Source organism: Diceros bicornis, chromosome 9, assembly GCF_020826845.1.
Source record: "Diceros bicornis minor isolate mBicDic1 chromosome 9, mDicBic1.mat.cur, whole genome shotgun sequence".
Lineage (NCBI taxonomy): Eukaryota > Metazoa > Chordata > Mammalia > Perissodactyla > Rhinocerotidae > Diceros > Diceros bicornis.
In genome coordinates, this window is record NC_080748.1 from 10,117,237 (window position 1) to 10,132,881 (window position 15,645).

Below are 15,645 nucleotides of genomic sequence, written 5' to 3' on the forward strand. Positions count from 1 at the left end.
TTAGATTGATCATACAGTGATATGTATTGAAAATGCTTTCCCACTTTTGAAATATTTCAATCCCTCTCCTGCTTCCGTTAGTAACCTAAGGGAGGAGGCACAGATTCAAGTATAGGATTTATTCACACTTGTGCTACAGTAGAAGGGGCTTTGGAGAGATGGCATCAGCATGCAGGCTGCCAGAATGGTCCTGAGACCACCATGGGCATAACATCTGGGACAAACCAATGAGGTTAATTTATTATAAATGATTCCCCAAGGATTCTGAAATACTGGTCTTGCCACCATCTGAATGGGCTAAACCGACGTGCTGTACAGAAATTCTTCCACTGGTTATATAGACACAGTAATAAATCCATTGCAAATGTCAGGAAGGTATCTATGTCCAAAATATCTGTCTGAGCTAACAGAAGTGATGCTCAGACACAATGATTTTACAGTATGTCTAAAATTAATTCTTCTGTGTCATTTCCTGACGAAATCCTTGCTCTTTGAAAACAGGCAATACAGTTTTTATTGCATTTAAGTTGTTTTTTGGTGAAAAGAAGGAAAAGGAGTTCAAACTTAACTTTCCATGAGCAGCCACATGGTCATTCTGCTTGTGAATTTACACGATATAGTTGATATACATCACAGTCAGATATGTATGTTATGTACTCACAAGCAAACTGAACCATTAAATAGGAGACCACCTGTTTCAAATGCATTTTACACCATAGACAATAGGAACCAGAAATGCTTGGCCTACAATATTTAATTCTATTTTTCACAATTAAGAATAACTAATAATACATTCTTAGATATAGAGAAATAGGAAAGGTGTTTTTCATATTTTGTGATAGTTTTACATTGATTTATTTTTCAGAATATACTAAAATAAATTTAATCTATTTTCAATAAATGTTAGTAATTTTTTTTGTTTCCTGAAAACAATCAGACTGTAGCTTAAGAAACTGCAATGGTGGATCTAATCAATCCTACTTCATATACAAATTGAAGCAAATTTCATAATTCATTTTAGAAGGACATATTGGAAACCTATATTGAAAAATGACTTATTTGATTCTGGATTCACATGACAACATTTGAAACTAGTGGTCTAGCTAACACAGGCAACCATGCAGAAAGAGTTACAACATTCATAGAAATACTAAAGCAATTCCTAATGGCTGAAAGTAAAGAAAGAATGAATAAGAATGGGGTCCCGGTTTCAGTGTTGGTAACTTATTACTGAGTTCATGTCAATAAAATCAGGTCCCTTCCAAACACAATCATGTAAACTTTTTTTGTTGGCTCGAAAGAGACTGCATTCTGTTAGATATATGCAGCATTGAAAATCTAGCCTGATATTTTAAAAAAAGGCTGGAAAAAGTAACTTTTCCTCCATTTTCCTCAGTAACTCAGTTTTATTTTAAAGTCCAACTAAAAACTCTAGGACTCTTTTATAACATCCTAGCCATGTCATATCATTTCCTTTCCCACCCACCACCAATCCTCTAACAAAATATAAAACAATACCCCCACCCCCAAACAAAACAATATTGAGCAAAGAACTCAACAATTTTTTTTTTAAACGGTGAAAACACTGATCACATTATTTTCACTTCAATCACTTAACTCATCTAAATGAATGCTTCACGAATGCTAAGTGTTCCCGTGGCTCAAGAGAGACTCCAATATAAAGATCTTAAGGAAAGCATCTCAGCCTTTTGGCCAGGCAGTGGAAGTGCTTGGTAAATGCAGAATTTAGTGTGCAGGATCCTCCCATGTGGAATGCTGCTACACATCGCTGGGGGACCGTGCTCTCTGGGAGAGACTGGACGGGATACAGCCACAGCAAATGAGACAGAGGGCTTTCTGGATCTCTTGGTTTCTGAAAGCGTATATGACAGGGTTGATGATAGAGTTGTAGGTGGCGGGCAGGAGCGTGGCATAGGTGTAGATGGAGGGGTAGGTGTAATCAGCTATCAAGGAATAGAGGGTGAAAGGCATCCAGCAAGCAGCAAAGGTCCCCAGGATGATGGCCAGGGTCGAGACCCCCTTCCGGGTGGTCACGTAGTGCGAGGTGGCCAGGAAGTGGTGCTGCAGGGCTATCTGATGGGCGTGCCTCATCACAATCTTACAGATCTGGACGTAGAGCTGAAGCATAAGCGCAAACATGAAGAGGAAGGAGACAGAAAGGATGGCTGCGTTGTTCTTGGTGAGAGGTCTGATCACACTGCAGGTGGACTCGTCTCTGAGGCAGTTCCAGCCCATGATGGGCAGCAGTCCCAGGCAGATGGAGGTCCCCCAGAGCATGATGAGCATGACATAGGTAAACGTGACCGTCCTCTCCGAATGGTATGTCAGAGCGTAATACAGGGAGAGGTAGCGGTCAACAGTGATAGCCAGCAAGCTGCAGACAGAGGCAGAGAAAGAGGCGACAATGAGTCCGATTGTGACCAGCTTGGTGGCTTCTGACTGAAGCAGGTAGGCAAAAACAAAATTGATGATGAGGCCAATGCCGGCCAGCAGGTCTGCAAGAGCCAGGCTGCCTATGAGCAGGAACATGGGTGCTCGCAGGCTGGGGTTATGGAAGATGATAAGGACCACAACGGCATTTTCACAGGAGATGAGGGTTCCCGAGGTACACAAGACAATGTCCCAAGGGTTGACAACCAGCTCTGGCTCTGGCTCTATGACAGGAACCTGGGAGGAGACGGCCGCTGAGACGTTCTCCGCAGCACCGGCATCTAAATAATCCCGAGGCAGCCCGCTTAAATTGACCTTCAGGTCTTCATTCATTTTAACCCCTGTCCTCTTCAACGAAAAGACAGGCTTTTTAATGTTTAGATACAGCAGGTGACAATCCAAGATCATGCAAAAAACACACAGAAAGCCAGCCACTACTCAGACACTACTACCAAATTCCACAAGCTTCGTGAATTATAAACTGTTATGAAATAAAACAAAAGCCAAAGTCTCCGTGGTTTAAAACCCACAAGAAAAAACGCCGTTTGGCACCGGGGAAAACACAGGATAAGACTTCAAAACACGAGCGTGAGTGAGGCAAGCACACACGGAATCGCGGCGGTCTGTTTGCTAAAGTGCTGGGAACACACATTTGAAAATCACATCTTGCATGCTGAAAACGAACAACTGTTTGACATCCGAGCTGCTGCCGAGAAAACCCCGCCGCAGCGACAAGTCGCGAGCCGGGGGCCGCCATCCTCGATGGAATATTTAAATCGCCTATTCCATCGAACTCCCACCCTCCAAAAAAATCCCTCGCGCGCGTGCACACACTCATACACACTCCTCAGCCAGAACAAAGAGGGGTCCCAGACGTCCCCTGTGCCCGGGGCAGTCGGGGCACGGCCACAAAAGGCAGGTGTGTGCAATGAGGTGTGGAGACAGACAGACAGATGCCCATGCACTGCCGCCGCTCCCCTAGTGGCGGGGACGGGCGGCGGACGCGAGGGGGACAGACAGGGCGCCGGGCCAGGCGGCCCGCGGGGGCGGGGGTCAACAAGGGGGATTACCCTGGCGCGCCCAGGCCGAGGGGCTCCTCCGGTGCTTCCGAAGCGCGCAGGCTATTGGTGTCGCATGTCGGCGCCGGGTCCGTGGCGGCGAGGGGCGGCGGCCGCGCTTGGGAATAGGCTGGGAGGGCGCGGGGCGCGCGCTCCACGCCAGGTGAGCGGCGGCGGCAGGTGAGCGGCGGGCTGGGCTCGCGCGCCCGGCTCTCCCCGCCGCGCGCCCGCCCGGCCCACACGCTCCCCGCCCGCGCGCGCCCCCGCCCCTCGCCCGCCCCGCGCGCGCCCGCCCGCGGGAGCCCCGGGAAGCCGGCGCGCGCCCCCGCGGGTCGGGGCTGCGCGGGGGCGCGAGGGCAGGCGAGGGCGGCCCGGCGCGGTGAGAACCCCCGACCGCCCTGCGGGAGGGAGAGACACTGGAGGCCGAGAACTGCACCCTCACCCTCCCTGCTTGTTGCGCCCGCATCCCACCCCAGCTGGAGGTCCAGGGCTTGCACTCGGGCGGGGGCCCGGGAGCGCTGCCTGGGAGCCCGGTGACCTATTTCGTTCCTGAGGTCTCCCTGGGGAGTCCCGGGCTCCGGCGGCCAGCTTCTCCACGCCTTTCTTTAAACTGCTACCTTCACAGTCAAAAGAAATGCTTAGGGTGGTATTCAGGATTAGCAGCAGGGATGCGGGGGGAGCAAGTTAGGGAGGCAGATCTTTAAAGCAGCAAAATGCTCAGCCAGCTGTTTTAGAATTGCCATTGACCACATTGTATTCCGATCCCAAGGGGGCCCCCTTCCTTAGGCGTGTCTTGGACCTGGTTCATTATTTCTGTTCCCTGGGAACATTTGCTTAACTGGATATATGGTGCTGCTTTGTGAATCATCATCGTCATCATCAAACTGCACTTATTAAGTGCTCCTTGAGCTGTGTTTTCAAATGGAAATCGTTTGCGGAGTTGCTGCGGAAGCTTCCTGCAGATGCTGGCCAAAAACCAATTCATTTAGGTACTGAAGTGTTAATTTATGTTTTCCTTTTAACACATCGATAGTTTCTAAGATGAAGAACCCGAGAGCCAGCGGGCTGCGTTTATGAGCCTATGTTTCCTCTGGATACAAAAACCAGAGCACCCAGCAGATGTTAAGTTTAAAGATGATCTCCCAGTTTAAAGATGGTAGAAGGAAAAGGCATGATATGCTGGTCTGTCCCTGTCAGCAGTGAAGTTTTTCCCAGCTACTTTTCTCCACACTTGCAGAGCGGCTCCTGTATGAACAGAGGTGGTCTGCAGCACACAGGACCTTAGAACTCCTTCCTACAGGGGCATCACACATTGGCCGCCTGCCTCACCCTGGTGCTCACTGTCTTTCCTTATCCCAGCCCTGCAGGCTCACCCACTTGACTTCTCCTTCTCCCTCTCCTCTCCTCCTGTGAATCGGCTCCTGCCTCTGCAAGACCACTCCAGCTCTCCCTACACTCCAGTTCTTAACTACAAATCAGTAGTTCTGGGTTGGGGCCTAGATTCTGTGTTTGCAACCCTCTCTCCCAGTGATCCTAATGCTGCTGGTCCATGGACCACACTTTAGAGGCAAAGTTTTATGCAGTTTTAAGAATCGCGTGTACCTGGGGGAGAGGCATCAGACACCTGTACCTGCCAATTAACCATGCTAAGGGCTGGGCATACAAATTTAGTAAGACGTGGTCTCTTTGCTCGCGGGCATGTATAGTCTGGTGGTGACAGACACATAGAAAACAAATGCTGTAATGAAGGGATGTACATCTTCTCAATTTCTATGTGATGAATCAAAGCATTTTTAGAGTAAAATGATGAAAAATAGTCGTTTAAACATACACATGGCAGTTTCAGCATGACATAATTCAAACTACCTGCCAAAATTTTGCAGCCTCCAACAGCAGGGCAGTTTAGGGAAAGCGAATGCACAGCGCTAGCCAGATGCTGTTCTAGTCACTGAGACGGGCCTGAGCTACGGAGCTGATAGTAGTGGAATTTATCCCCTCTTGAATGTGTTTGGGAAATAAGGAAAAAGAAAGAACCAAAGGTTGGGGAAGAGAAAGGGTAATGAAGTGGGTGACTGAGGTATGCATGTTTTTGCAGTGAAACCTGGGAAGAGTTAGAAGAAAAAACTGAGGGAACTTACACTTGAGCGTTGACTATGATTAAATGGCAGAACCCAGGAGCCAGAGGCTACAGCAGTACAGAGGGTCAGCTCCTCCAGGTTGCCAAGATCAGCACGGGTTCACAGTTCTCAGTTACTCCTTTGCCTTGAATGATTACTTGTAACAAAAAGAATTTAAACTTTACTTCTAATTCTATGTTTATTGCTGTATTTGTTAGGAATTTTGTTGCCAAGGGGCAGAAATCTAATTCAAACTAGCTTGATTAAAAATGGATGGTGTTGTCTGGCATAGCTGGGGAAGACCCTAGAGTGGTTCGTGGAGACGAGGGAGAAGCTGCAGCAACAGAATTCTACCTGTGTGCCGAGGCCCCGGTCAGGCCCAATTCCTGACTTTCTTCTTATCTTTACTTCTCTGTGTGTGCCAGTCTCAAACTGTGCTTTCCTAGACAAGCATCCCCGTGCAGCCGTGAAAGTGTTCCCAGGCAGCCCCTAGCTTACGTGCTGACAGCGTCTTCCTAGCCGGTGAGGGGAATTCCCATGGAGAACTCTGGCCCAGCCTGCTGTGTGCCCTGCTCTGAACCAACCTCGTGGCTAATGGGATGGAATGAATCAGTTGGCTAGGCCTGGATTGTGTGTAGAGTCCTGCAGTGGAGTTTGTATCTGAACTTCGCCAAATGGTCGTTTCCCCAGAGGAAAAGTGAGGTGAAACCCCAGGCAGTGAAATACCGGATGTTCTCTACAGCTTGGAATCCAGTGGGCAGAGCGGGAGGTTTTTGCGCGGCCGTCAGTAACTGGGGCATAAGGTAGCTGTCTGCCACGCTGTCCTCCCGATTTATGCACCATCCGTGACAGGACACGCCTTCAGTCTGTGATGTTCATTGCCTTTTCATCACTTATCTTTTTTGCCACATTTTTTTTATAACTTAGGCAAGAAATTATAAATCTGCAAGCATGGTCTGGCACGTTCACAGCCTATACTAACAATTACTGTTTTGTGTGAGAAAGGCTCTGTGCCCATCTTAATCACACATCGTGTCTTTGCCAACTTCAGCCCTGTACCCACATTTACTAGTCCTTCCTTGTACTTGAATTTGTAAATTGTAGGGCTATCCCAGATTACTGACCAGAGCAAGTCGTAAACCAAGCCAGTACTGTACGGGGTACACGATGTCTATGTGGAAATGTTACTAGTGACCTGCTTTCCTGCTTGTGTTAGTGCTTACTAGTCAGTTTCTATGTATTTGATTAACTGTACACTAATCTGGACTGGATTGACCATGCTATATTCTGCCTAGCTAAGGGTCTGTATCACACCTGAGAATAAAACATGACTCCAAATTAAAGTTTAATTTTTATTTATTTCTTTATCTTACAGAAAATTTTATTGCAGTATAACCTACATGCAGATTGTGCATGTTTCAAAAGTGTACAGTAGGATGAAGAGATACCAAGTGAACATACCCATGTCATCACAAACCATCTTGAGAAATAGAACATTACCAGCACCCCAAAGCCTTCCTCTTGCCTCTGCCCAGTTATTATCCCCACTAGGCAAAGGACCCCATTTTTCACATTCAAACACCATAGATTAGATTTGCCTGCTTTTGAACTTCACGTAAATGAAATCATGCAGTATGTATACTTTTGTATCTGGCTTCTTTCACTCACCATTATTTCTGTGAGATTTATTTATTTGCTGCATGGAGTAGTAATTTATCCTTTTTCATTGCTGTGTAGTATTCTATCGTAAAATATGCCACAGTTTTTTAATCCAGTCTCTTATAGATCAACATTGGGTTGTTCTCTGGTTTTGGCCATTGTGAATAAAACCACAATGACCATTCTCAGACATGTCACATGATGCACATACGTAATTATTTCTATTAGGTATGTTCCTAAGGGTGAAGAGTTGCTGGATCTAAGTATACTTTAATATTTAATCCTCCCTTTAAACATAACCTGCTTGCTGTTTAAGGGTGGTGAGGGGCCTATGAAAAATCAGAACATGTCCCTCCTTTCCCGCTTTATAAGTCCCTCTAAACTTCCCATTTTAATAGAAGAGGAACATATTTCATGGGAAGATCAAAGAGATAAAGAAAGGAAGGAAACATCACGTAAAGACAATGTTTAGTCTGAGAGTCTGTGTGAGAAAGGAGAGCTCTGTTGTCAGTGCTGGCATTGCCTCATTTCTATATATATTTTTGTGTTTTAAGAATTGTACTAATTTTTACAAATTAAATGTCTTTTTCTGATCATAAAGTAATACATATTCATTACAGAAATTTTGAGGCCTGCCACTAAAATTAAAAAGTAAAATTACCTGTATTCTCACTTCCAGAAAGAGCCACTGTGAACTTTTTTGTTAATATACATTTTTAATGAATTTATTTGGGAGGTTTTCTTTTTGGCAGAATAACTTCAGGAATTATTTTCAGAAATGTTTTATTCTCATTGTTGCATGGAGCAATAGTTTTTAATTTTCTTTGGATTTTGAGCTGCTGGTTAGTCTGGTCTCTGTGCCTTATGATGCAGGTGGCCAGGCAGGGGCGGTTCTGTTCACCCTTAGAAACTCGTCTGCCCCTCCTCTTCTCCCTCCATCTCCCGCCTTGCCTCAGCTCCCCCTGCTGCCTCTTGGTCCGGTGGTCAGCTGAATAATGGCCCCCGAAGATATCGTAGTCCTCATCCCTGGAACCTGTGAATGTTACCTTATAAGGCAAAATGGACTTTGCAGAAGTGATTAAGTTAAGAATCTCCAGATGGGGAGATTATTCTGGATTATCCAGGTGAGCCCCAAACATAATCACAAAGGTCCTTATAAGAGGGAGGCAGGAGGATTAGAGTCGGTAGTGGGAGATGCGAGGACAGAAGCAGAGGGTTCTCCTCTGCCTGTCTCAAATCTCTGACACAGAGATTTGAAGATGCTGTGCTGCTGGTCTTGAAGACAGAGGAAGGGAACCAGGAGCCAAAGGATGTAGGCAGCCTCGGGAAGCTGGAAAGAGCAAGGAAATAGATTTTCTCTGCAGCCTCTAGAAGTAACACAGCTCTGGGGAGCCGCTTTTAACTTCTGACCTCCAGAATAAATTCGTGCGTGTGTGGTTTTTTATTGATACGCTATTATTAGCTAAAGTCCATAGTTTCCGTTAGGGTTCACTCTTAGTGTTATACATTCTATGGGTTCTGGAAAATTCATAATGTCGTGTCTTCACCATTACATTATCATACAGAACAGTTTCATTGCCCTAAAAATGCCCTTTGCTCCACATATACCTCCATCTCCCCAACCCCTGTCCACCACTGATCTTTTACTGTCTCTATAGTTTGCCTTTTCCAGAAAGTCATACAGTTGGAATCATATAGTATATAGCCTTCCCAGACTGGCTTCTTTCACTTAGTAACATGGGCACAGGCATTTTACACAGCGTGGAGGGAAGCCATGTCTGCGCGACTTGGTGGAATCCTGAGACCTTCTCTCACCCAGAACATCAAAAACATCAGAGCAGCCGGAGATGGGCGCCAGTGTCCGTGCCAGGGCCACCTCGTGATGGGCAGGGTCAACGTTTCCACCTGAGGCAGAGGGAGCAGAGGAGGACGAAATGGACGTGTGATGATGGGGGAGGCTGAGCTTGAGACACCCCTTTGGGGACTCCCCAGATCAGTAGAGATGCTCTAAGGGCGTCTAATTTTTATCAATCAAGCCAGTGGAGCCCTGGGCCGCTATTGTTTGGGTATACAAAGGAAGTGTTCACCTGGAGTTTCATTCAGGTTGTAAACAGAAGAGAGATTACTCTTGTCTGGCCTAGAAACAAGGACTATTGACCCTGATTTGGGCATTGTAGCTGTGACTGGTAGTGTGCTGCCAGCTCAAGGCTGCCATGCTCCATTGGTCAGAGACCCTGGAATGTCATCTTCCTGGGCCTCGACACTCTTGCTTTGTTTGCACAAGAGCTCAAGGAGAGAAGCAGGGTGATCAGGCTTGGTACGGATTTTGTGAATCACTAAGAAGCAAGCACTGTTCACACAACCCAAAGGCTTTGCATGTGAGATGAGGAGTTAAATGTCTTTCAGGCCAGTTTGACAACACAGGCTTTTTTTTTGCAAAGGAACATTCCTAAGGGATCTATCACTTGATAGGTTGTGAATCATGTGTTTTCAATCTCTCTCTTTTCCTGTGACCTACATTTCGCTGTACCTGATAGACTTCCCTGTGAGGTTTGGAGGAAATGTGTACTGTGAGCAAAGATACAGCCTTTTCTTCTAATGAGATTTTAAAATTCCGGCGCCCTCCCATTGGATATGCCTTCTTTAAAAGAGGAGATAGAAGGATAGTTCAGGGGTGGCCACAAGGAGGAAAACAGTGTATTCTGATGATGTGCCACTTTGTTCCAAATTATCCTTTACTATCTCAAGAGGCTTAGGCAGCCAATGGTGATCAACAAATTTTAACCAAAACATGACTGTTTGGCATGTCCCCCATCCTGTGTCTCTTGAAATACTGTCTTGAAATGCTAGTGAGTGAAATGGGAGGAGGGAGAGTAGGAGAGGAAGGAATCACCGAGTCCCGGGGTGCTGGCTCAGTGCTCTGCCCTTGGCGTGTGTGGGATGTAATGTATCTTCCCCTCTATTCGATTCCTTCAGCAACATGAAGAGATTGGGGATGCTAAATACACCCCAAATTCTGCAAAGTGTGTACAGGGGTGTAACAATGTGTGCCTAGAAGGGCTCTGGAGGTGGTCTTATCAACAGAAGGAGAGTTGTTAGTTCTGTGGTTTTGTCTCTGGACGATGCTTGCCTCGCCCAGGGTAATGTGTGCGCAAGTGATTAGTGCACGCTTTGCTTGGTAATCAAGTTGACCTGCCCTAACCCTTGGTCATTCTACATTTGAGGCTTACAGTTCTGATTGCTTTACATCGATGTAAACTGAGTTTACATCGATTATGTAAGATCAATGGTACCCAGAAATTTGGATTTCTTGGATTGGCAAATTTTACCACCAGCAGCAACAACAAAACGGAGAGACTGACATGGGGTTTCCAAACTTTTATTTTGCCAAATGAGTTCATTTAAGCAAGCAAACTTCTAATTACTTTCATTATTATTTCGTAGTAAAAAGGACACTTTTAGCACACACACACGACATATCTCAAACAAAAGGAGAATGCTTAAAGTGAAATACATCTGATTTTAAGAAAACTCACTGCATTGCACTGTTCTGACTTTTCTCAGAAGACCGATTTTCAGATGGGTGGAAAGTGTCTCAGCTCGTATTGGTCAGGGGATGGCTCTTGAGAACCACAGATGGACGTGATGATTTTGTATCTACTCAAAGAAATCACAGAAGAGATTTCATACTTTTTGTCAAATCAATAGGGAAAACGTACAGACAAAGTTTCAGATTATGTGCAGTTTTCTTTCAGGCCCTCAGGAGCAATCCTCCCCACTCCACGCTAATCACGTGTCTTTATGGAGCACCCCGTGTGCTGGGCCCTGCGCCACGAGCATTCACCTGATGGGAATTAGAAAACACGCAACCACTGCCAGCATGTTGGATGTTGTCATCAGGGAGATGGCCAGCCAGCTGCCTCCCCTGATCCCTCAAGTAGTGACATTAATTTCTCTGCGAATTTACCCCGGTTTGGGGTGATTTATATTAACCAGGCTGATACATTCACATCAAAATGCCATCATATAATTAATATTTACTGTCTCAGGAGCTAGGTATGAGCAGACCTGTGTGACCCTGAGCAGGTGAACAGCTCACCTCCATTCTCTATGTGTAAAATGAGAATATTAACAGCATCTGTCTCCTAGGGCTGGTGTATGCGTGACCTGGGATCAAGCTCACAGTATGCTTATCCCAGCCTGGTAGAAAGCTACAGTTCCCTGAATCATAGTTATGATTATTGTTGTGGCTGTTGTTAATGCATCATCTCCCTGTCTCCCTGTGTGAGCAGGGATCCATGTGAATCCGGTTCTTTTGGTTGCAATGGCCAAATACCTTGGCATCTCCTCAGAGTCATCGCTCACAAACAATTCAACGGGGCAGGAAATTCTTTTACCTCTACCATCAAAATACATCCAGAATCACAATTGCCAAAACTTGGAAGCAACCAAGATGTCCTTCAGTAGGTGAATAGATAAATAAACTGTGGTACATTCAGATAATGGACTATTATTCAGTACTAAAAAGAAATAAGCTATCAAACCATGAAAAGACATAGTGGAAACTTAAATGCATTTCACTAAGTGAAAGAAGCCAGTGTGAAAAGGCTACGTATGTGATTCCAACTATATGACGTTTTGGAAAAGGCAAAACTATGAAGACAATAAAAAGATCAGTGGTTGCCGGGGGTTGGGAGGGAGGGATACACAGGAGGAGCACAGAGGATTTTTAGGGCAGTGAATCTATTCTGTATAATACTGCAATGGTGGACACATGTCATTATACATTTCTCAAAACCCATAAAGTGTACAACATCAGGAATGAATTCTGCTGTATGCTATGGTTTGGGTGATAATGACATGTCAGTGCAGCTTCACCAGCTGTAACACGTGCCCTGCTCTGGGGGGATGTGGACAGTGGGGGAGGCTGCGCATGTGTAGGGGCAGGGGGCATATGGGAACCTCGTGTACTTTCTGTTCAATTTTGCTGTGAATGTGAAACTGCTCTAAAAGATAAAGTCTGTTTTTAAAAAAAATTATAGAGAGACATTGTAGGAGATAAATTCAAACAATGAATTAATTATAAAATGAACAAATAAAAATCTTAAAAAGGAAAAAAATACCGCTTCTCACCTCCTCCACTGCTCCCACCTTGATCCAGGTGACCATCACCCCTCACCTGGATTCTCCCGGCTCCCCCCTGTCTCTCGCATCTCTTCCCTCACTCCCCTTCAGCCTGTTCTTAATGCAGCGCAGAGAGACCATGTTTGTCCTCAGCCAAAGCCCTCCATGGGGTCCCATCGCACCCAGAATAAAGCCGAAGTCCTCACACCGTCCCTAACAATCCTGCCCTCTGACCGCTCTCCATCCTCCTGGCACCAGGCTCTTCCCCCAGATGCCCCACGACCAGCCCCTGCCTCTCTTGGGTCTTTCCTCAAGTGTCACATCTTCCGTGAGGCCTCAGCCACCCTGTCTACACTGTCCACCCGTAACACTCACATTTCGCCTTAGCACTTATCACCACTGATATTCTGGGCATTTAATTTCTTTACCTTGTTGTTTATCTGTCTCCTCCCCACAATACTAGCTCCGTTTGGTTTGTTGTTATGTCTCTGGTGCCTAGAACAGTGTCTGGTGCATAAGACATCTTATTTCTGATGGATGAAAAAATGGAATTGGAATGGGAAGTTCCAGTGGGAATGTTGCAAGGTTGGCCTGAGCTCACCTGCAGCTTGCGTCTCACCGCAGGGCAGGCCATCCCAGGGAGCCTGGGACAGTAAGTGTCTGGTGGCCAAGAGAGTCTCTCCCTGGGCAATGTTAGGTGAGCTTCAGCCAGTGTTTCCACCAGGACTGAAGAACTCCCTGTCAGAGCCATGTGTTCTTTCAGAAGTGCGAATCTATGGGACCAGGTGTGAGGCAAATCCTGCTCGCTTCAGAGCCCTTTTCTTTCTTTCAAATGACTTGCCTTGATGCCAGTGGAGGGAGAGATGGTATTAGGAGTGGAACTGCATCCCTTCAAAATCCATATGTTGAAGTCCTAACCCCCAGTCCCTCAGAATGGGACTGTAATTGAAGATAGGGCCTTGAAGGAGATGATTAAGTTAGAATGGGGTCGTTAGAGTGGGCTCGTAATCCCTAAGTGCTGTCTTCATAAGAAGAGGAGATTAGGACCCAGACACACAGAAAGAGAGAAGATGTTTGAAGACAGGGAGAAGGTGGCCGTCTACAAACCAAGGAGAGAGGCCTCAGAAGGAACCAACCCTGTTGACACCTTAATCTCTGACTTATATCCTCCAGCATTGTGAAATTTCTGTTGTTTCAGCCACCTGCTCTGTGGCATTTTGTTATGGCAGCCGTTGCAGCTGAATACAGATGGGTATGAGCAGATGGACAGACTCTGACAAGAGGTCCAGCTCTTCTGGAGGGTGTGACATTGGTCTAGAGCAGAGCTTTCCAGACTCTGTCAAGGAACATTACTGTTCCACATGACGCTTGCACATGTTTGGAAAGGATTCCAGGTGCCACTGATGCGCTGGGCACATCCCCTTGCCCCTCAGGGCACACCAGCCAACTTCCAGCCGCCGGCACCTGTATCTCCTGCCTGAGGACTTTCTCTGGTCTAGAGCCTGCTTTGCCACCTGCTCTGCAAGGTCTGCCAATGAGTGATGGGAATTGGTGTATACTCACCCAGCTCCCTCTCTCTCTGGGTCTCAGTTAACTGGACTAACACGTTGCCATGATCTTTTCAGGTTGAAAAAGCCACCACGGCCTGGATGATGGGTAAACTGCTCTGGTTGTGCTTCCCACTCAGTTCCAGGCGGGCAGGGCACCGTGGCACGTAAAGCTTGCTGTGTATGCTATTACTCTTTGGAGACTTCAGACTCAAGCTCCCCAGGTTGTCTCCTGGTGGTTTAACCAAGCCCCTGGTGCATGTTTTACTCTGACTATTAGCAAGCTTAAGCTACAGTGACTCATAGTGGGGACGTATTGGTCAGCTCGGGCTGCCATAACAAAATGCCGAGGACTGGGCAATTGAAACAAGCAGAATTTATTTTCTCATAGTTTTGGAGGCTAGAAGTACAAGATCAAGGTTCTGGCAGAGTTCGGTTTCTGGCGAGGATCCTCTTTCTGGCTTGCTGACAGCCACCTTCTCACTAAGCCCTCACAGGGCCTTTCCTTGGTGTGTGTGTGCGTGTGTGTGTGCGTGTAGAGAGAGCGAGCAAGTCTCTGATATTTCTTCGCATGAGGACACTAATCCTATCAGATCAGGGCCCCACGCTTATGACTTCATTTAACCTTAATTACTTCTGTAAAAGTCCTGTCTCCAAATGCAGCCACACTGGGGGCTAGGGGTTCAAAATATGAATTTTGAGGCGATACAAGCATTCAGTCCATGACAGGTAACTAGCATTTAAAACTTGCTTATTATCTGCTTTCTCTTTCCTATCTCACTTCTCCACCCCCTACCAATATTTCCTGGGATCACATCCAAAATAAATTACTTATATTAAATCTTTGTCTCAGGGTCTCTTCTAGGGGACCCCAGACTGAGACAGAAAAGCCAAATGCTGTAAGTCCTTCCAGAAAATTAAACACTTAGTAGCATATTAAAGGCTCCAAGAAGTCTTCCATAAAGAAACATTTCACTGAGTTTAACCCAGAGCTTCATAAACCTTCTTAGCCAGGGAAACCTTTCTTAGCCCCCTTGGTATGTTTTTGAACATTTCCCAGAATTTATTTGGAAATGCTGCCATAGGGTTAGTAAAAGTCGGAAGCGCATGTAGCTGGTTTATTTTATGACTGTTGCTGGGTGAGCAGGGTGGGGTCTGGGTGGAGGAATACGTGTGAGAGCAGAGGTCAGGGTCTGCATGTGGCAGTACCGGCCATCAGCATTTATAATTCATCCAAAGGCACTGGCTAGAGGCTACCGATACAAGGCCCCAATGGGCATGACTCCTGCCCTCTAGGGGCTCACAGTGTAGGGAGGGAGGAAGAGGCGTGAGCAGCGGTTACAGTAGAATAACCTGTACCGTGATCAGCCTCGTACGCACCCTGTGCCTGGCTACCAGGGACATTAACAGTGGAAAAGAGAAGGGGTCAGGTACCTGTCTTGGGCTGAGCCTCTAGATGCTTCAGAGATGCTTAAGTTCTGGTTGTCAGTCGTAGGACAATGTTTTATTTATCTGTTCCCAGATTTATTAGAATTTCAGTCAACTACTTTTGTGGCCACTAAAAATGCCTCCTTCATTTCCCCTGAGACGAATCAGGTTAAATGTTGAAATAATATCTTCAGCTCAACATTGAATTGCACATATTCATATTTCAACTATTTAAAAGTGATATTTATGGGTTAATATTCT

General features: G+C 46.1%; 1 protein-coding gene across 1 annotated transcript; it reads right to left on the bottom strand.

Moving 5' to 3' along the window:
* Positions 1-1,745: 1,745 nt before the first annotated feature.
* GPR12 (G protein-coupled receptor 12) lies at positions 1,746-2,784 on the bottom strand. The gene has a single exon (XM_058547674.1). It carries the CDS (start codon positions 2,782-2,784, stop codon positions 1,780-1,782), a length of 1,005 nt encoding a protein of 334 aa, XP_058403657.1. The 3' UTR covers positions 1,746-1,779.
* Between the last annotated feature and the right edge of the window lie 12,861 nt (positions 2,785-15,645).

Coding starts and splice junctions, on each gene's coding strand:
- GPR12 (XM_058547674.1), bottom strand. CDS start 2,784: ATGAATGAAGACCTGAAGGTCAATTTAAGCGGGCTGCCTCGGGATTAT.